The 22591-nt window shown below is 40.8% G+C and overlaps 1 protein-coding gene across 5 annotated transcripts in view; it reads left to right on the top strand.

Moving 5' to 3' along the window:
- Positions 1 to 22591, top strand: part of Dnm3 (dynamin 3) — a 626878-nt gene that overhangs the window by 593726 nt on the left and 10561 nt on the right. For 4 of the 5 annotated variants that reach the window (XM_023710359.1, XM_023710362.1, XM_004626802.2 and 1 more), the window contains 2 exons: positions 4268 to 4494; positions 5253 to 5489. In XM_023710359.1, coding sequence (XP_023566127.1) covers positions 4268 to 4494; positions 5253 to 5489 — 464 coding nt within the window. Of the gene's footprint in view, positions 1 to 4267; positions 4495 to 5252; positions 5490 to 9857; positions 10423 to 22591 lie in introns of those variants that run through there. The other variant, XM_023710361.1, reaches the window with a different exon arrangement.

The following is a 22591-nucleotide window of genomic DNA, read 5'->3' as shown; positions in this document are numbered from 1 at the left end:
CTTTGAAATGGGAAAGGCTGACCTGCCTTCTGCGAAGGAATATGCTTCAGCCAACTTTCATAAAGTTCAGAATTTGGTGGGCAGTTTCCTTTGAAAGTTTACATTAAGGGCTCTGCCACTCAGGTCTCCATATGGAATTGTTTAAGAAGTTGAAAGCCCAGCAATAAATGCCTTGCCTCAGACATACTGTAAGCCTTTGTCTACTGAAGCACAGCAGCTGTTTCATTACTTAAACATACCAGGTAACGGCAGCACAAAGAAACCCATGTTTATGAGAGGCCACGGCTATGGGCAAGCTACAGTTAACGCAGTGGAGTTTTGTTCAGGACCTTCCAGCCAGGGCACACAAAGCATTCTGTGCTAGCCCACCCCACGTAAGCCATGCCTCTGCAGCCTGCCCCACCAGAGGTTCCCCACCAGCGGAGGTGGCGAAGTGGCCTGTAAAACTGTTTGAATCCCTGTGACCACCCCCCACCCCCAGGATACCCATTATTTTCTCCATCTTAGAAATGAAGACACTGGGGCTCTGAGAAATGAAGTGACCTTCCCAAGCCCACACAGCTGGGGTGGCAGGGTCAGACTGAGATGCAGGTCTGCTCGCTATCAGCCTGATGCTCTCTGCACGTCCACACCAGCTGATGCATGTGGCAGGGTTGGCAACACTAAGCTCAGCCCTTGCAGACAGGAGGGGCTCCCCCACACACACACACCCACAGGACATAGCCACAGAGTTCTCTTCCCAGAGGGTTAATTTTACTTGAAGATCTAATTAAGATTGTTTGAATTTGAAAACAATGTTTAAAAATCTGAAAGCATTGTGTCTGCTATTCAAACAAACCCAGAGAATACAGAATCAAATGTAAAAGCTTTTATGGATTCTTTTTGAAAACCAGATATGGAACCTGGAGGCATTTCACACTCAGAATGCCTGCATGCGGCAGCCGGACCCCTGGAGGTCCACATTCCCTCTCCTGGGCCATTGACACTTGGGTGGAAAATTGGTAACAGGTGCCCTAGTTTCAAAACTTACTGTAGCTTTAATGCGTATGAAGTAAAGTGTTATTTTAAGTGGTCATTATTGGAGTGGGAAATACATCTTAAATACCAGGCCTTTGTTCTAGTATTTAGACTATTGATCTGTTTCCACAGTGCAAGAATTCAGCACTCTGCTAAAGAAAAAGATTAGGACCAGGACCTCCGGGTCCCTCACTCCCCGCTCCTGCCTTCACCCCCTCAAAGGCAACAGTCCTCTGGTTCCTTAGCCCATGGCTAGTTTTACCATTTATGAACTTTGAAATCACACAGTATGTGTCTTTTTACATCTCATTTCTTTTGCCTAACATTATGTTTGTGAGTAACTGGAGGTTACTTGTGCAGAAGGAAAATTGCCTTGGGCATTAGCAGAACAAAACTCCTAGGGGAAAGACCGACACCTGAAGTACATCTAGGAAGATCATGAGATCTGAAATTCCAACCAGGACCCTATCCCTAAAACCAGTTATACTTTGAAGGGCAAGCGTGTGTGTGTCACTCGCATGGGAGATCACTGAAAGCAACCCTGATAGAAACAAAGAGATTTTAAAGAAATGATCTCCCTGGCAACTGAACTGTACAAAAATCCTCAAAATGCCTTCAGTTGGTAAAGCCATGAAAATGATCTCAGTCATAACAAAGAAAGTTCAAAATCCAAACATATTATAAGTTGCTAGAGAAGGGTTAAACCAAGGAAAAGGAAAACATGTGGAACGTTTTTAATGACCTCACATTCCTTTACACTGAGCAGTGTGGTATGGTGTGGTAATGCCTGTTTATCCAGCCTGGAGAGCTCGAGCTGGAACAAGGTTTCATGTGAGAGTATTTTTGCAAACCATACAAAGATGTAGAGGTTATAAGGTGTTATAATTAAAAGCATAAAGATTGTTTCGAATCCCACGTCCAAGTATAATCAGTTTGTTATGTTCTGTGCAGCGTTTTCTAAATGTTATCACCTACAAGGGCTCCACTTGACCTCTAATTTTCTTGCAGAATCCTTGACTTAAGGACCTATAACACTGACACACACAAACGGCTCAGAAAGTCCCTGAAGTGTCTGGCAACCCCTCAAGCACGCCCACTCCATCTTTGTTCCAAACTCCAGCCATATCACCACAGGGTAGCAGAAGGAGAGAGTCTTTTCTGAAATTTTGCTTCAATGCAAACTTAAGTGTAAGCCTGTTCTCTACAAGTAACTGCACCGCTTGCTGCTGTACCGTTGCAACAGCTTTCCGGTCTTCCTCCATGTACCTCTGCCCATTAAGTCCGTGCGAAGAAACCGCAGCTTTTGTTTATTGAATGCTAACTGTGTGTTAGGACACTACACTCACAATGCTAAAGGAAGCTAAAACCATTCTCTATTCTACACACAAAGAACCTGAGGCTCAAACTAAGAATCAGAGCTAGGAGGCAAATCTAGGCTGGTCTCATTCCAAAGCCTGGGTTCGTTACCCACGGGAGGCACTGCCATGTTGTCTCATGTTCTTAACACCATATCATTCCAGGTCATTGCCAAAGATTTTGGGCAGGACGCAAGTTTTAGTGCATAACATTTGGATGTTGAAGAGTCAAGGCAAGTCTTTGATCAGAATGCTGAAATAGCCCATTACTATTTTATTTCATGTTTTGACAATTGATGCTCAATTCAGATCTGCTTTAAATCTATTCTTGGAAGAATCTTCCTTTAAATTGTATTTAATAGGCCCTAAGCTATAGTCCAGTGAGATATAAAACTTCAAAAAAGCTAACTCAACTGTTGGTCAATGCCAGGAAAATTGCCTGATTTTGAGTATTAAGTTGCAGTGTTTCCAAATGCATGCACACACCCAACAGTGGAAGGTTTGCGTGAATGTCTGTGCTTCCTTGGGCACCTGCAAGTGTGTTTAGAAGTGAATATATCTTCAATGAGGGTAATAAAATATTCCTAAAGCAAAATTGACTGCCTTTCTTCTAAATCCAGCTTTCTTTTGTGACATTTGATTTTCTATTCTTCCATTCAGCCAAATGTCCATACTTGTGTTTTCTTTGTTCCTCTCTTCCTTGCCCTTTCAAAACAAATAGCACCCAGCCCAGTTAGTTTTGCCTTGATAATGTCATTTACATATACACATCTTTTCTATTCCACACTCCTACCCTTGCTAATTCTTTTCAATGACATCCAGATTAATTCTCCCAAAACCCTTTTATTGTTTCATTTACTTGATTAAAAACCTCTCACCACCCCCCACTGCCATGTGTATGGAGTTCAAAACTTCAGCATTCAAGATCTCTGCATTTTGCCAAAGCGACCTCCCACAACTTTCATAACTCTCAGAGACCTTCTATCCCACTGGAGAAGTCCCTGAATATACACTGCATTTGGTTGCTTCCACATTTGAATCACTCTTGGCTCAGCAGATACAAAAAGCATACAGAAACGCTATTTTGCCACTACAATGTTTAAAAACTAATGATGCTATGTGTTTTAGACTCCTCCCATCTCTGAGTCACAAATTTAACTACAAAATGGAAGTCTTGAGCATTTGACAAGTCTCTATTGTTGATCTGGATTTAAAACAATTAAATACACTGGCTCTTGGCCTTTTCTGGAAATATTAAGTGACTAGATAATTTGTAGCTATCTCATGTAACAGTGTGTTACATCTTTTACTTTATTTTTGGTACAGGGAATAGAACTCACAACCTCACACTTGCTAGGCAGGTGCTGAGGTGCTGAGCTATATCCCCAGCCCCTTTCACTTTTCTTTGATAAATAAACTATATATATATATATATATATATATATATATATATATATCTGAAGAACTGAGAGTGCCAAGAATGCAAAACTTGTTACTACGCAGGGTTGTTGTTGTTGTTTTGGTCACCATCTACTACTGAAAGCATTTCTTTCACCTCTTGGCTTCTTCCCTCTCCTGTACTCCAGGCAATCTCAGGTCACACTATGAGGACAGCCAACAGGCCCTGTTTTGATGATGGCAGTTTGACCTCCCTTCCACTCATCTTTGTTGCCTTTCTGTGTTGACAGACAGAAGACAGGGAAAACCACTACTCACACCAGCACTAGAGATAGTGAGGATCATGATTAAAATAAGAGTAAGCAGATGCATGGGGCCTTCTTTTTCGCAAGTGGACATCACGGCCTTTGTTCACAGGCTCTAGATGCCACAGCCCTGTGTCCACACTTCAGTGACTCATCCGTCTCCACTTGTTTGTTTCTGTGCTGATATGACAGGTTAAAGACTTCATAAACTCAGAGCTCCTAGCACAGCTCTATTCTTCAGAGGACCAGAACACCCTGATGGAGGAATCTGCTGAGCAGGCTCAGCGCCGAGACGAGATGCTCCGAATGTACCAAGCCCTGAAAGAAGCCCTAGTAATCATCGGTGACATCAACACAGCCACTGTGTCCACCCCGGCCCCACCTCCCGTGGATGACTCCTGGATTCAGCACTCTCGCAGGTAGAAGCAGGGGCTCACAGCACCCTGACAGTCCCATGCATGCTGGTGTCCTCTTCAGAAAATGCTTTCCAAAACCAGTATGATCCTAAAGGACAAAAGGGGGAAAATCTATTCACATTCAGGAGTCAGGGGCATGAACTGGTCAGATAACACTTGTCCTTTCAAAAATAAGCACAGGACACCCTTCCAGTGGAATTGTAGACAGCCATTAAACAGAACATGACAGCTCAGTAACTTCCCAAATGAAGGTTAATTAACATGAAGTTTTATAAGATGGAAGTTATAGAACTCTGGATTGTTTTCTATGATGTACAAAACACCAACTTACATATAGACTGAAGGTGTACACTTGTCCACGTGTAGAGTGTAATTAAAAAGAAACTACTGCCAGAAACTACTGCTGGTTGTCTCCACAGAGTAGATGAGGATGGGGAGAGAAACATTCACCATTTACCCTTTAGTACCTTTGGACTTGCATAAAATGTCTCTAAACTACACAGCCAAAAATATTTTTGAAAAGCAGTCAGGAAATTATAGCACTTTCTTACAGGTTAATTCAGAGAGAAATTGGGGTGGGCAAGTACTGACTCCTTCTTCTTCCTCTTTTTCCTCTTCTTTCTCTTCTTCCTCCTCCTCCTCTTCCTCCTGCTCCTCCTCTTCCTCCTCCTTTTCTTCCTCCTCTTCTTCCTCCTCTTCCTCTTCCTCTTCCTCCTCTTCCTCCTCTTCTCCTTCTCCTTCTCCTTTTCCTTCTCCTTCAGGTCACCTCCTCCAAGCCCCACCACGCAGAGGAGGCCAACGCTCAGCGCTCCCCTCACAAGACCTGCTTCGGGCCGAGGACCAGCTCCCGCCATTCCCTCTCCAGGCCCCCACTCGGGGGCTCCCCCGGTCCCCTTTCGTCCTGGACCCTTACCTCCTTTTCCCAACAGCAGTGACTCCTTCGGAGCCCCTCCGCAGGTCCCGTCCCGGCCTACGCGGGCCCCACCCAGTGTCCCCAGGTAAGGTGCAAGCAGGGGTAGGGAGGCTCTTTGGCTCTCTTCGCATGGTGTGACAGACAAAATGTACTGGGAAAAGAAAACCACACACATCTGACCGTACACATTTGTGCTTTGCACCCTGCTTGGGGAGATGCAGAAAAGTCACTGAGTTTATTAAGTTACGTAAGACCCAAAATGTGGTCATCAGATCCTCCTGTGGCACAAGCTAAATGGGACCAAAGAAAAGGGGACCCAGGGAACGCATTTTGGCAGCTGTAGTTGGACCTGACTGAGGGCTCTGTGGCTGGGTGTGGCAAGCTGGCTGCTCCAGGGCCAAGAGCACTTCATGGGCTGAGACCCGGGCTCTCCAGGTTCCAAGGAATTTTAGAATTCCTGGCCTGAGCAATTCTACCCACTGCATTCTGCACTATGACTCTTACACCCAACTATCACTAACTTGAATGTGAATTGAGTGCAGGCCACCTGACTGAGCTACAATTTTCTAAACTACACAACAATTTTAATGTAGACATTATGAGTGTTTGGTCACCAGCAGCATGTGAAGCTAAACACACTATATTCTGCTTCACACGTTTTGACAATTAGGGGAAATTTTCAGGACCAACCAATATAGCAGATGAATGAAGGAATTTCAAACAAAAAGTTGGAGCTATTTTCTCATCTTTAGATAATTTGTAATCAAAATAAGTATAATAAGTATAATCTGAAATTTTTAAATGGTAAGGCATTCTGGGTTCTTCTTTCCCCAAATCAGAAATTTTAAAAAAGAATATCAGCCCACACATAGTGTTTTTTTTTTCTTTAATTCAGAGCATTAGAATATTCACATGCGCCATGAGACAAAGCATGCTGATAAGTATGTCATAAAGACAAAGTGACTGCTTCACCCGTGAACGTGAAGGAACCTCTCCCTCTGGCCATACCTCTTATCTTTTAGGCTGTTAGGATTAGTGATGAAAGGAAGGGATCACAGATCAGGAGACAAAGGGTATAGAAGGAGTAACAGGGAGCTTGGCTTAAAACGATCTGGGCTGCCCTAGATCCTGCCTGAGCAACGCATTTAACTCTGTGACAGTAGTTCCTCATCTATGAAACAGGATAAAAAGAAGAAAACAAAAACAAAAACAGGAGTTTTGCTCAGACCCTGTGAAAGGAAGTACATGAAAGAGTGTGATTAACTGTAAGGACTGTGGTTATTACTAGTGCCACCATTGTGGTCCTAATCTCAGTTTCATTTTCTGTCTCTGAATAGAGTTAACTTGGCTTTAATTTATTGAGACCTGGGCTAAATTTCTATTGTTAACACCATAGGAGAAATAGTTAGCATGCATTGTGCACTCAGTATGTGTTAGTGTCTTCAAAGCTCTGAATGTGCACTTTGCTTAAAATCACAAAACAACCCAATGATGAAATAAGTCACTGCTCACATTTGACAGACAGGCACTGAGGTTAAGCCACTACCCCAAGACCAGTGGGTCAAGCCCTAGTGGGTTTGGACTTCAATCCCAAACAATCTGCCTCCAGAGCCCAGCCTCTCACTCATGATACTGTGGTGTTCTCAGCCTCATTGGTGTTGACATTTTTCTTATGAATGGCTGCCCTGTGCACTGTAAGATGTTAGGGAAGAGGTTTTGAGAGTGGGAGGGCAGGAGTTTCAAAAAGAGCTGGGAAATCTGTAATTTTGTCTGTTTAGCTATGCGAAGGAACCAGAGCAGCCTGGTGGTTGTGTCCGGGGTGAACATGCATGTCTTGCCTGCTTACACGACTGCTTTACCTTTGGGTTTCAGATAAGCTAGCTTGTCAATGCTCTTTACAAAAAATCAGCGTTTGAATACTAAACCGATTGTTAAGCAGGGTGGAGTTGCCCTTTGCATTTTTCAGCCTGCATGCTGTAACAGAGACCCAGCAGTCCATGCTGGACAGCAGGTTGAAGGACAATGTGCTGGGAGTTTGCAAGTCAACAGCTGCACAGTTCAAAATTTCTAGAACACTGTCAAGTTAGAACCAGATCTACCTTGATCTAGCCTTGCAGAGAGTCCCAAATTTGAAACAGAAATGAGAGTCCAGAGTGCAAGAGAAAAGCTGGTTGCTTTGTGCTGAGCCTTCAAGTTTCAGGGCCAATGCAGCGCGTGGGGAGGGAAATCCCCTTGGCGGGGTGTCACCTGAGAGACAGCAAGAGCGACTCCATCAGGATCCTTATGCCTATTAAAGTTCAGCTTTAGATGGAGAATTCTGACCACATAAAGTCTGTTTTCAATAAAAGCCAGAACAGGAATCCTACCAAATGCAAGCCAGAAACAGGGTTTAAGATTTCAAAAAGAGAGAGAAAGAGAGAGGGAAAAAATGAAGAAAGCTCTTATTGAAATGTCACCTTGTTCTACTTATTTATATATTCTATTTTCTTCCATGATTTGCCTCCATTTTATCTATTAAAAACTAAAAAAGCTGAAACTCCATTATCCAGCATCTCCAGGAAAACAGTCCTTAGCTTTCCAAGACGGAAGTTTGATGTGTTTTTCATGTTCTTTGCTTTCTTAAGGGACCTTTCTCCTCTTTTAACTGAAAGCAGAAACTCATAATATGATGAGGCAACACAGAAGTGTCGCACCACCTCCTTCTGCATTTTAACATTGCAAAGGCAATACCTGAACTTTTAGAAGGAAGACGTCCTGCCATTCTGTGTGTGGCTGTGCGTGGTCTTCCTCTGGTTACTCCACAACTTTGTTAGGAAGCTAAGATCTTGAGGTTTATGAGCACATCTATTTTTACTTTGACCCCATTTAAAGGTAATCAAAGTCCTTACAGCAGTTCAGAAACCATGAGTGTCCTGCCTTTTAAAAACAATGTTATGACACCCACCCACCCCGAGGAAAAGGGAGAGAAAGTGGAGAGGTGATGGAGTCATTCCTGGCTCAGCTTCTCAGCTGCTCCCGCCATTCTGGTTAGAGCGAGAGGAGCCTGTGGTGGGGGAGCAGGAAACGGTGCAAACTGCAGGCTGTTTTAATGAACTCCACCTGCGCTAGGAGAGCATCACTGTCCCACAGAGCTGCACTGGTATGGACGCTGCTGTCATAACTAAATTGAGTGGACACAAAACTGAGATTTGTGGAACATTTTCTACTGCCAGGATATCTGGATTGTTCTTCAGCTCATATTCGCATTCAGCTTTGCTGAAGGACTAAACTTACTGTTTGAAAATTCACACCAGCCGTGTGCGTTTGTTTAGGAGGGTGATGTTAAGCAGACATCACCACTCCTTTAGGGTCTCTGTTCCTTCACTGAAGATCCTAATCTTCATCAGATATTAACTTTAAAGCTGATGTAGCTATTTTCAGTTACAGCTTCTTAAAATTAGTTAATTGCAAATCATAGCTTTTGACATTAACGGAACAAAGTAACTCAATAGGGGTGTGTTTTTCCTGGCAATAACTGGCTTTGGCATTATTTCACTCATTTGTCTTTTCTTCTTTCCTTAGACAGAGCTATTTTGCAGCACTCAAAAGGGGATAAAGGGTGGAAGGAAGGGTCTCTGTCCAAGGAATAGCTAACTTCATTTACCTCATCACTCAAAAAAAAAAAAAAAAAAAAAAAAAAAAATTGAAAAATAGAAGTACTTTCTTTTAATGCTTCTTTTTCACCAAATCTGATGATGTCCTTTAAAAATGACGAAGTTAAATCATTCCAAGGGATGTGGCCCTTTCTGTAGCTCATCCGTGGGATGGAAGTGCTCTCTGGTGAGGAGGAGCGCCTTGTTGAAATTGACAGGCAGAGCCCCTACAGGGCACCATGACAGCCCCAGGGCTTTTCCCGTAGACCCTCTCGACAGCCCCAGGGATCCTCCCGTAGACCCTCTCGACTGCCCCAGGACTCCTCCTGTAGACCCTCTCGACTGCCCCAGGGCTCCTCCCGTAGACCCTCTCGACTGCCCCAGGGCTCCTCCTGTAGACCCTCTCGACTGCCCCAGGGCTTCTCCCATAGACCCTCTCCCGCATAGGCCCATGACCTTCTTGACTCTATGTGATACACACAAGAAGTCTCATGCCATCTCAGGTTTTCACAATTTGTGTCTTACCTGTGCCAAAAGACTTATAAATGCCTCTAGGTAAAGAGACAATCAAAGCACTCATATGCTTGTCTTCAGCAATATGAAAACCACTTAGTTATCCTTGTCATTTAGCTGGTGTCTTAAACTAGATGGCCTACAGTGTTATGTCTCTTTGCTTGCTATGTTGCTATAATTGACGATTAACACAAATCCCTTTTGCTCAGGTGTAAGATCTTGTTTTGTCTTTGTCAGCCAATTGCCCAAATTTTGAGTGAGAGCAAACTCTTGACCCTCTTGTGTGTCTTTGCATCCCTCGTATCAAGGTTTGGTGCCGTGAAGGATGAAGCTGCTGAACCTTGAAGTTGGGGGCTAAGTGTGCATGGAAATTGAGGAGCCTGTGTGACTGGCGTGGCTCTGAGTCCCTACGGGCCTGTCCTGGACAAGTCCTGCTTACTCTCTGCTCACCAGGCCTCTAAAGTCTGACTCTTAGCAGCTGAGTGACACTCAAACAAACAAATGGACTCACCTTGTGATTTGTGATGTCAGCCACAAGCTATCTGCTTTCCTCACTGCCCCACTTTAAAGAAAATATTTTCTAAAATTATAACTAGATATCCTGATATTTCAGTGAACCATATTTTAGCAACTGGAAAGCCAAGCAAAATTTTTTTTCCAAAAGTATAATTGCCAAGAATAGAAACAACTTGGGGTTTTCTTTTAAGGCATCTTGGGAGGCAACCACGTTACAAAACTTGTTATTGAAAACCCCAAGTGTAATTAATAATTTGTTGCAGGTTTACCATGAGTTGTCATGATGCTTAATGTACTTTAATGAAAATAGGATTCTGGGCACATGCTGTACATGAAAAAAATAAAGTCCAATTTCATTTAAGCCCCTCAATTAAAAATCCATCAAAAGCTTCATGCAAATTCCTTAATGATTCTGGTTCTCATACAGTGAAATTTCAGTGAAATGAATCATGGTTAATGTCCAAGTTTTTCGTTCTTCAGGTCTTGGTTTCAGTGTGGCATAAGTGAAAGTAAAATTAGTTCGGTGGTTTCTTTCTTGGGTCTAGCAAACTTGAGACTACTTTATACAAATATCTCCGTCCTGCCGCAGCTGAGATGCCTGGCAGCCTGTGTAGGCGAGACCAGGGCACAGAATGCAGAGGTCAGGAAGGGCAGACCTGGTGAGCTCGGCAGAAGGGGGCTGCAGTTTGCCTTTCTGTTCGGTTTTCAATGTGCCCTTTATCTTACTTTTCCAAATATCTGATGCTGCAGGAGGGTAAGAGACAAAGGAAAATAAGAAAGGATCTATATAATCCATATACGGCAAAGCACAAGTAACATAAATGCAAGCAGAAGGCAGTAACTCTAACAATATGCTGCTGTTAGCCTGGTGGAAACTGGCACTGACTTAACCAAACACAACTGCTTCCCTGTCCCATGTCCCATGACAAAAAATAGCCAATAGCTCTGCCTTTGTTCTCTTTGGGGCTCTAAATTGATAAGTTTCAACCACTCCAGGGGAAGCCTGTGTGAGTTTCGGAGTACCCATCCCTGCTCTGGGCTTTACCTGATACAGAAAGACAGACATCTGGCCAGGAGCCACTAGTCAGTGAAAAATGCACATTCATGATTATCCTTACTGTAGCCAGTCAGCTGCAGACTGTCACAAGTTGGAACCTGCTGAGTGTTCCTATACACAAATTGATATCAGCTAAAGGAAAAGACAAATCTATCCAGTGTAGGCAGACACACAGACTTGTAGACACACACAGCCTAGAACTTCTATTTCATTACAACCTTCTTTTATTTCCTTTGCTGTCAGAAAAGAATGATTTTTTTATGTAAGAAAAGAATGATTTTATAGGGAAACCTTCACATCAGACAGTGCTGATTAGATGGTATGTTTTTTGGTGACTTCAGAGGTTCATGGTGTAGAATTCATGGTACTTTCATCTCTGAATTTCATTCAGGCAGAAAACTTTAAGAATGGGCTATTGGAAGCTTTTCCCTTTCCTTTGACTTACCAGCTCCTATGAAACACTAAAAGCAAAATTTAAATGACACTTACCAGGCTTGGTTTAGTCTATAAAAGCCAGGAAATTTAAAATGAAAATGTAAATGCTGCATCCTTCCCTAAGACTGTGCCTTAAATGTCTACCTCCAGCAATGTGAGAAAGGAGTTGAGGATTTAGCTGAGAGTTTGATGGCTTTTGCCTGCTTGTCATTACTTTATTGCTGCTTAAAAACAGAGTTTTAGAATGCCCGACACTGAAATCCTTTGGCTTACTTGTGCCAACATATTGTAAGCATTGTCTGGGGAACCTCTGGATCTAAACACATATTTACACCCTTTAGTTGCCAAATGAAATCCATCTGGCTTACCAAACGCTGTTGCCAATACAGTATTATCCTTTGGGTCCAACAAGTATTTTCAGTGAGGAGGAAGGGAAGTTAGCTCTGGAGAGGCCCTGGGCTGGGAGAATCTGCACGTTGATGGCACGTTCCTCAAGTATTTAGATGAAGTTTAGATCACATGGCAACTCTGGCCAAAGATAGAATTCCTAAATCTAAAGCCACAAGACATTTAGACAGCCTCATTGCGGCCTGGTACTTTCTTTTCCTCTGGCTGCTGCTCAGGCATCAGAGCCACATGATAGGCAAAACCACAAATACCAAGGGCTCCAGTTTCTTATTTTTAACTATTCCCATAAGCACTAAGAAATGTCCACTTCTGTTTTCCAGTCAAAATTATCAGTCCCCATAAATTGTAGAAGAACACATTCCATTCAAAGAAGAGAAAAATAATTTAAGCAGAACGACAAGTAGCAAAACATTTAGCTTTTCATAACCAATGGCAGGGCCTCCTAAGCTCAGCTGCTCAGAGATCTAGGAAAAAAATCTCAGCTCTTCATAAAACCAACTTTGCCCTCCTTGGGAATTAAACCCCAGAAAATAAGACGAGGCGTAAATATTCTTCTTACTGCTCATATAGGGATCCAATAACGTGCACCGGTTAATATGAGATTTCTAAGTATGTTCCATCCCTCCCTAGTTTGGGGATTTTACTTTGTTTTTGATGGAGAGGCTAATTCAGTGCCTAAGACTGAGAATAAGGTAAAGACTGTATAACTGTGAGCTAGATGTACTGCTATGGGAGCTTTCCAAGCTGCAGTCGTAACTCTGAAAACTAAGAGAGTGTGAGGAGGACTCAGTTGCCTTCAAATATGATTTAAGAAATGACTTTATTTTATAATCAAGTACGTCATTTGCCTCCACTATGTAAATATCACCTTCATTTGGTTTCAGACTTCAAGGCACTGTCATCTAGATTCATATTTCATCTACATTCTTACATATAATACTCACTAGAGAGATCTCCTTTATCCAAAGTGTGTTGTATATCTCTACAATGAGACCTGTTATGATGTAGGGTATGACAAAGACTTCTGAAGGCATTTTGCTGTTCATAGGTTGATGATGAAATTAGTTCACTTGAAATGCATATTTATATAAGACATATTCTGGACCATATGTATTCAAGTTTATATTAGATTCATCTCAAAGCCAATTTCAAGAGTGAATGAAATTTTTCCCTCAAGTAAATCTCCCTTTAATCATTGTGCCTAAGGAGCTACACCAGAAAATCTGTCCCCTGCCCTTGTATTAGAACACCATTCATGAGAAAAACCTGTAAAAACTGAATAGATGTCTGCACAATACTGATATTTTGAAAATGCTTTTCTGCTTCTCAGTAGTATTAGAAAATATTTTAATAGCTAAATTAATAACACTTAATGTAAGGCAACTTCTACAGCATCTTAATTATTGCCTCTTAGGGTAGAAGTAGTAGGGAAACATTAATGAATGTGTTAACTAGAAAAACCATTGCAGTAATTTCTCTCCACACATCTAGGACTGAAGTCAAAATAAAATCCATATTCCACAAATGACTTGCATAGAAATAGAGTTATAGTTTAGTTCTTACAATAATAGCAGTGAGAAAAATCCCTGTGACTCATCAGGAGACTTTCATTAACTTATTTAAATGCTCTATCATTCACTTTAAGAGTCTATAATGAGAGCTGTTGGCATAATTGTTTGAGTTGTTTTAAAATTTCTAACAGTCAAAGTCACTCCGTTACCATCCTAATATTCAATACTTGAAAGACAATAAGCATATTCAAAGCTCATTTATAAAGCACAGTATGTTTGTAAAAATACGTTGAAAAACTGTTTTTCATTTTGCTTAAAATGTTGGTGTACTGAGATCCATCAATTGCATCTGATAAATTTCTTTTTTCTTATCTACATAGGACCTTGTATTCATAGGAAGCCACTTGCTATATATTGCCCACTCACAGTCCTGTAGGTGACTGACCAACTTTAAGGAGCAACCATTGCAATCACCATTGCTACCATATTGTCCCAAAATCCTCTCACCCGAGGAGCAAGGATTTCAGTATAATATTCAAAAGGGTCACAGGGAATCTTTGAAATTTATACTTTCATAGTTTCCACTATACACATACCATCTGTAGTTTTCACACAAAATGCTATTTTTTGTCATTAAAGTTTGCACCACTGTTTTTTTCCTTGTGTTTCATATTGCTTCTTAAAATTAAGGTACATTTTAAGATGTAAAAATGTGCTCCTGGTGAAGAAAGGTAGCGCTGACTGTTCTGTCTAGTTCAGAAAGCAATACTGAATCAGAAAAGTCAAGTTTCAAACTATCCTCTTTGCTGCAGTCTCATTGCACCCCTCTTTGTCCCTCTGTCCCTCTGATTTCCTTTGTCTCACTGGGCCCTCCGCTGGGCCCTGCACCCAGTTGTATACAGCAGTCTTCCTGGAGTTACTTATGTCGGACACCTGCCTTCTAGCTGTGCTTGGCAGGCCAGCAGGATGAGGTAATAATCAGAAGAAAATGTTCTGGTTCTTTGGCCTCGTCCACGTACAGCATGATTCAAAACAGTTCTCTGTGGGTGAGAACAGAGTTGCTCTGAGATCCCTTGTTCTACTCTTCTGTAGGAGTCAGGAGGAACATAGCTGAACATTGCTGACCCCTTCTAGAATAATGGAAATATAAATGGCAGATACCTTGGCCTGTCCTTTCAGAAGTGCTTGCCGACAGTTCCATGTGTGTGGAGGAGAGAGCTTTGTGTTTAGAAGCCTTTTGGCTTTCCTTGCTCTAAGCCCAGCCTTCTTAAGCATGTCTCCATGGTCCTTACAGCAGGATTTTCCTAAAAGCATATTTTATGAACGATTTCTCTAGCACAGCAGCCTTTGTAAGACAGATGCCTAAAGGACATATGGTTTCCATAGATTTTCCGTCTAGACTAGCTTTATTTAGTGACTTTTGGCCTGAGTTGATCTAGTTAAAAGTTTCTGCAGGAGCTTGTATAAAAGTTTTAAATGTGGGCAATACCATTAAGGTGTAAAACAAAAAGTCTGACTTTTTATTGGCAAGACATTAAAGGCACTGGTTGAAGATTTCCTTCAGGTTAATTGTGATCATCTTGCGAGCCTGCGCATCCGCCCCACCCCCTTAGCACTGTCCGAAGGGAGGGGCTTACCCAGAGACTCAGATCACTTAAACTCGTATGCTCTTCACTGTTTTCCTGAGTAAATTCTTTGTGTAGCAGTCTGTGTGTGTGTGTGTGTGTGTGTGTGTGTGTGTGTGTGTGTGTGTGTGTGTGTGTCTGTCTGTCTGTCTGTCTGTCTGTCTGTCAGAAAGCTTTAATTCTTTCTACAGACTCTTTACATGGTCCAAAGGACATATGATTTCTTATTTAGCACCAACTTTTACAAACACAGCATTTCTCTCATTTTTTAAAGCACCCAATTAGCCCCTGAGCACAAGAAACTTAACGGTTGGAGTTTCCTAGTGCTTTCAACTAACAATGAAAATTCCATATTAAAATGTGGTTTCTGAGCCAGTGTCCAAGACTCATTTAGAAACAATACAGTCTATTCAAAGGGACAGAATTACTTCTAGGCATGTCCAGCGATCAGCTTTTTGCTCCCTCTTATGTGAGTGTTAATACTACAGATCCAGCCTGAGTTGAACAGCTTCAGATAGAGATTTGCAGAAGGGAGAAAATGAGGGCCATGCTGTCCCCACCAGTATCATCTCTTGGCCTCTCTCTACGCATTTAATTGGACTTAGTCACATATTTCTTCACTGACATGGCTGCTTGCAAGGCATAATGCCTCTCTCTGTTTTTCTCTGTTTGCTTTAAAAATGTTGTTGTTTTTAAAACTTAAGCTCTTAGACATGTTAGAGCTCCTCCTGCTGGATTACTTTTTCTTCTTTAATTCCTGGGGCTGTGATCAGTAAATGGCGATTCTTTGTCTCAATTTTTGCTACTTAGATTGATACCAGTGATAAGAAAAATATCATGTGTTGCATTGAAAACTCGCCTTTTAATTTATCACATACCAAAGTCAGGCAGCAATGAAATGTTGATGCAACATTGTAGGAAGAAGGGAAAGAAAGAAAGAAAGAAAGAAAGAAAGAAAGAAAGAAAGAAAGAAAGAAAGAAAGAAAGAAAGAAAGAAAGAAAGAAATTTAGTTAGTTCATTGAAAGAGGACTCCTTATTTTAATTCTATAGCCATGCTCATATAAATCTCTGGGAATAAACCAAGCCACCCATCTCTATGGTGTTATCATGCTGAATTTCTCTTACCGTTTTCTTTGTATCTCTTCAATCTTGTCCTCAGCTTATCTGTTGTCAGTGATCTAGTGCAGAGGTCAAAATGTATAATCTCCAAAAAAGTACTATTATTTATCACATTCTCATGCAACTTAAAAGCCTTTAAAGGATTTTATGTTTTAGGATTTTATGAGGACCTCAGCCTAGTTATTTGGTACTTGCAATAAAGAGTAAGACATTTCATTTTTCAAACCAGCAATACCTTTTCTGGCTTCCTTTCCTTGGTTCACATCCTTTCCTATTCCTGGAATGCCAGTCTTCTCAACTTTCTCTACTTTCTGGGAGCCATTTCAACCCCTGAGTCTCCTTCCAACTCCAGGACAGGACTCTGGTGTCCCTGCCACACCTGGAGCACAGTCCTGTCTGAGCACTGCCCCGCCCTTGTCACTATTAACTTGTCCTTCCCCATCACCCAAAATGCTTCTTCCAGACAGTGACTGTCTTTACCTCTACATCTCTCTTTAACACAGTGCTTTGGGCACACCTGGGGTTTACTGAGAGCAGGAAGGAATACAAGGAGAGTTGACTTGCCATGCTCAATCAACACTTATTTTGAAATTCACCCCAAAAAGTATATTTTATGAACCAGTGAAAACATACTTTCTTGTTCTATTAAACATTTCCTGAGTGAATATTGTTATAAAACTCTATAAATTATAAACCAAGTAGAGTTCATACAGGCAAATTATCCTACAAGATGCCTGTTCACCACAACCACAGAAGTGGGTGTGTTGGTGCCATATCTTTGAGAGAAGCCCAAGTCAGCCAGTTAGGACAGTGTAAAGAAAGAGATGAGGTGGGTCGTATTGCCATTTATCTCAGCAACTCATTTATACAGGATATTATAAGTTTGTATCATCAAATATAATTTGTGGAAAATTCTCTTATAGTTTTATTTCAGATTCTATGAACTGACTCATTTTTTACTAGTGGCATACATCATAAAATCACGGGTTCACTTTCAAAAAGCAAAGAAATATCCATTCTAACATATAGCAAGAATCATATTGGAGAATTCCACAAACAGTCTAAATGGTCTCTAAGTCTTGTATTCTTGTTAGCATCTACTTTAAATTCTTCTTGGACAGCATTGACTTGGACAGTATTACTTCAGCCAAAAAAAAAAAAAAAGCCAAAAATGTGCTGGATAGTATTCTATAGTATTTTTGATAATAAATGACAAGGCATTGTCTTCTATGTGGACGAAATCAAGACTGTTAGAACATTTTTCTGCTCTTAGCCTCATGTCTTTTAGATATGTAAAATTGATTTATCATATAAGTGCTCAAACAAATAAAAGAAAACACAATCTTGAAATCTAAAATACTGTGTTCCACAGTCTGTTCTCTTAGAGCAGACATTTGTAAGAGGAAGTGAAAGTCCTGGGTCACAGCCTCCTTTTTGTTCCACTTACAGTGTACTCTTTCTGCCCAAGTTACCCGGGGCCCATTCACTATTTCAGTCACTGATCTACCAGCTAGGACATGGCCCTCAGCAAGTCATGGGAGACTGCAAAAGAAGGGAGGAGAAATCATAGCTTATAGGAGAGTTACAGTATTGCTCATATAAGACAGCATGTTCCAAACCTTGAAAAATAATGCAAGGATCAAATATCTCGAAAGGATCACAGAGAATTTCAATTATTAAAATTCTGGAAACTTTTGTCTTCTAAGATATTCATCAGATGTAGAGAAAAGAGGCACTGTATTTAGTGGTCAAAAGTATACACAATCTTTCACTATCACTTCTACTAAAAAGTTGAGCAAGTTGATATCAAACTTTAGTACTTTAAAAAACCTGGACTGTATAATTCTCCCTTGATCCTCGATGCAATTAAAAGTAAATTAAATATTTGACATAGTTACATATTTTAGCCTCAATTGTATTTACTAAGTAGAGCCTGTAGTATTGCATGTCCTCTTTGCAAATGACTGTACTCTCAATAAATACCTCTAGAAGTAGCAACCTTTGTGTATCTTTTCTGAGGATTTCTTTTTAATTTGGGTCTAGCTAACTAGTTAGATTTTATTTCAGACATCTTTTTCTAAACATGAGATCTTGGAATGCACATTTGGACATACTGCTTTCAATACCATTTCATGAGGAAATTCAAGCTTCTCTGAGCAAATCATTATGCCAGTGAGGCCTAACAAGAAAGCTTCTGTATCTTGGTCTTTATACAATGAATCTAAAGCTACTATAGTCCTTGCACATTAGGTCTAATTCCCTAAACTGTCAAAGTGTTTCTACAGCTATTTCTTCAACCCTCTTAAGGTTTTTTCTAGCACTTTCTTTTTTGTTGTGACTTTTTCTAGAAATGAACTGCTATGCACGGTCAAAATCATTTATGGTGCCTCAGAGCAGTGGTTTTCAAGGCATGGGGCCAGGACCAACAGCACGCGCATAGCCTTGTTGGAAATGCCCCACCCGAGACACAACTCTGGGTGATACCTCAGACCCTGTGCATTAGCGAGCTCTTCAGAGAATTCTGATCCAAGATATAATTTGAGGTTCTTTGCCTGCACTAGACCACATCAACAGAACTGCCCAACAGAACACATTGTAGACTAGGACCTTGGTAGGAAAGGAAGGAGACTGAGGTATAGAGGTCGAGTCTGCCCCACGGTTGCCAGTCAGATGAGCAGTGCTTCCCATCTGCAGCCACGTGAAGATCAAGCCACTTCAGAAACCCACATTATGTCCCTTGCAATGAAGGCACTGGAAGAATACTTTCCACACCCACCAGGAGCCAAAGCACCAATGCAGGTTGCCTGATAGCCTTTTCCCCAAACCCTATTAAGACTGGCCTCAACCATCAGTACTCAAGACCAGCTAACTTAAAGAGGAGCAAATGAAATGCTAGCCCTTCTGTACTTAAAAGAGCAGGAAACAAGAGAAAAAAGCAATTGATGCATTTCTGTCTTATCAGTGCAGCCAGCGTTTGCACCAAAATGCCACCCACCCTGCATTTGACTTTCTTATAAAATTTGTCATTGTCCATAATATTGTAAATGGTCCATCCCTGCAGCACAAATACAACCTCAAGTATTGCATCTTTCCCTTTGATTTGGAAACAGAAATATGGCTCGTCTATCATAACCATAAACTGCCCACACACAATGAAGTATTTCAATAAATATTAACTGATACAAGATGCTCCATTTCATTATAATGGGTTACTTAATGAAGTCTGTCGTGAAACAAAGCAACTGAGGAAAATTTGGCACAAAACAAAAAACTTTGCTTCACCCAGAATGAAATGAATGTCTTTGGAAACTTTTTCAATGGTTAGGAACTGGACCAACGAAATGAATTTAAACAGTAAAATTTAAATGTTTTTCTGTGTCAGAGTTGACAAATGTCTCATCATTGCTTATTTAAAAATTTCATCCTAAACAACTTAATGCTTCTCCTTAATTCTTTCTAGTAGAATTTTACACACAGTTTACTATTTTTAATGTTTTAGAAATAAAATGTTTATTTCTTCCAGAAGAATGGGAGAATCTTTAGTATTTTTATTTACTAAGTCTTTTAGTTACTTTTCTCACATTGCTGAGACAAAAATACCCGATGCCAAAAGTTAAGGGAGGAAAGTTTTATTAGGATATAAGCTTCTAAAATGAGCGCAGGAATGGTTTAGTTACCTCACAGTTTGTAGAAGTTTCAGTCCATAGTTGGCTGGCTCCCAAGCAGGGTGGTTCATGGCAGAGGGGCAACCATTCATGGTGGCAGAAGATAGCAAAAGCAAGCAAGCAAGGATGGTGGGTGCTTTTCCTGGCAGCCAAAAGGTAATGATGCAATGAGAGAGGAGACAAGACTCATTCCGTCTGTTATATTGTGTAGAGGTTACCTACCCTAGGGCAGGTGTAGCACTCACACCTTTACTCCTAGGACAGGTGTAGCACTCACACCTTTACTCCTAGCCAGAACTACATCAAACCAATCAGTGATTTATTAATCACTCATCCTTAATCCCAGCATCACACACTCTAGATTAAGCCAACTCTGAGAAAGTCTTATAACCATGCAAGGCTTTTGGGAGACATCTAGACACAAACCATAACAGGAAGTGCCTGTGTGAGTTTCTTTAAGCTGAACCTGGGCATATTTCAGAGATCTCCTAGTGATGTTGAGAAATTGTTATAGAAATTTTCTCTTTTGTTATTTTAGTCATTTAATTCAGTGTAATCCACAGTCCTTTGTCAATGCAAGACCTTAATGAAGTACATAAGTTCTCCCGAATTATTTGGGAAAATAAATACTTATGAACCAAAGACCATGCTAAGTTCTGGAATATGGAATAAATAAGATGCACAACAGACTGGGCACACAGCAAAAAGATGTATTCTTGGTGTCTCCTCTTGCCATCTTAATTCAGCTGCCCACTACAGTTTGTCCCTCTTGTGACCCATTCAGCATGATCCAAGGATTAAAGAACAGATTAATGAGAATTTACTATACCATCAGAGTATTTAAATTTTTATTTTCTTCATCTTTACCATTGAATTCCTTACTTCTCACCATTTAAATTCTAGTTTCTATCACTCATGATATATGTATACTCCTTCACAACTTCCAGTTTACATAAGCCGCATCTAAAACCATGTTTGCCCTTGCGTTAACCATATTATTTTTCAAGTTCCTCAGAGTATACTCTACACTATGAATTACAGAATTTTGCCCCATTATTCCTCTTAAAATGAGTGCTATGGTAAAACCACTTGCACACTTTGTCATATTCTACTTGTCTGCTACTTTAAATATTCTGAGCTTCTTAAAAACCACCCAACAGGGCTGGTGAGATAGCTCAGCAGTCTAAAGCTTAGGCAAGTGCAGGTACTGCAGTTCAATCCCCAATACCACATGCAGCACTAGCCGCAGACCTAGGAAGGGCTCACACACACATACACACACACACACACACACACACACACACACACAGTCCAACATGATCCATTCCTCAAACTAGAAGCTCAATTAATAGTGCATGCCGCATAGAACCAGAAGGCCCAGTACATATAATCTAGCTGAGTCTATGTAATGTTTGAGAAAACCGAGGCCTACAGAAGCCTAGTAGTAGGTTAAGGATTGCACAATTCAATAATTCGAGCTAGAGTCCACATCATTTGATCTTTGGCACAGGACTTTTTCTATGTAAACATACTGCCTCAAATATTAGCCTCTGAAAAACATCTCCAAATTTTGCATCCCTGGCTTCTCTGGATCTGCTCAACTTGCCCTAGCTTTGACTGTAGCCTGAATAAATATCTTGCTTAGGCAGTATATCCCAGTAATCCATTCACTCCTTTATCCATTACCCAACAAATATTTATTTACCACCATTTAATTGCACTGTACTAAATGCTGAATATATGTAAAAATGCAAGATAAATGGTCAGGAACTATTAATTCGTAGGAAATATAAGAAACAGCTTAGTAAATAAGTACATTATCACAGAGTTAAGTGGTAGGATGGGAGGCAGGGGTAAGAAACTGAGATGGCCTAGAAGATCTGAGGAACAGCATTCGAGCCAGGACCAAGGGATCAGAAGAGAAGCCCTTTACCTGCCTTTTCCTCTTGGTTACACAGCTTGGTCCAAGCTCTCAACTGTTTTGCGTAAAACAATTTCCAGTCTACGATGCCATACTATATCCTACCTCTCACTGAAAGCGTAGCCCGCAAATATATTTTCTTCAAAAAAAAAAAAAAAAAAAAAAAGCCTGTGGAAGTCTATTATTAGTAGAAATAATAGTTCAAATTCTGGGCCACTTTCTGTACCTGTCCTCATAACTGCTAGATTGTTAAGAAAACATCTCCATAGATTACATTATTATTTGTCCACTCCCTTAGGACAGGGGCTCTATTACTTAGCACTTATTCTAAACACCTACTGAAGAATCAAGTCATCTAGTTTTATACGTAGAATTTCCAGGACTCTCAGCCCAACGTTTCACCTTTTTATTCTTTGCACTATGGTTGTGACTTACAAACACCTTACATTATGATAGGACTGATGAATATCATAGTTATAAGTTGCTTTACTTCCAGAGGAATCACTTTCCTTTATTCAGTTGTCAAACATTCACTGTGTAAACAATAAGCAAAGAGCTATCTATTAGAGAAATATGAGGGGCCGGGGAAATGGTTTAGTGGAATAAGTGCTTCCCTGGCAAGCACAAGGGCCTCAGTTCAATCCCCGGTTCTGCCAAAAAAAGAAAAAGAAACATGAAGAAGCACAAGGCACAGCACCTATATAATTAGTAAACATAAACATGCAAACCTAATGTGATAACTCCTAATTGAAATATGTTGAGATGCCGTAGAAGTAACTATATC

Source organism: Octodon degus, unplaced genomic scaffold (genome assembly GCF_000260255.1).
Source record: "Octodon degus isolate 3935 unplaced genomic scaffold, OctDeg1.0 scaffold00017, whole genome shotgun sequence".
In the NCBI taxonomy this organism is placed as follows: Eukaryota; Metazoa; Chordata; class Mammalia; order Rodentia; family Octodontidae; genus Octodon; species Octodon degus.
The sequence above is the reverse complement of the archived record's forward strand: the minus strand, read 5'-3'. Positions and strand labels throughout refer to the sequence as shown.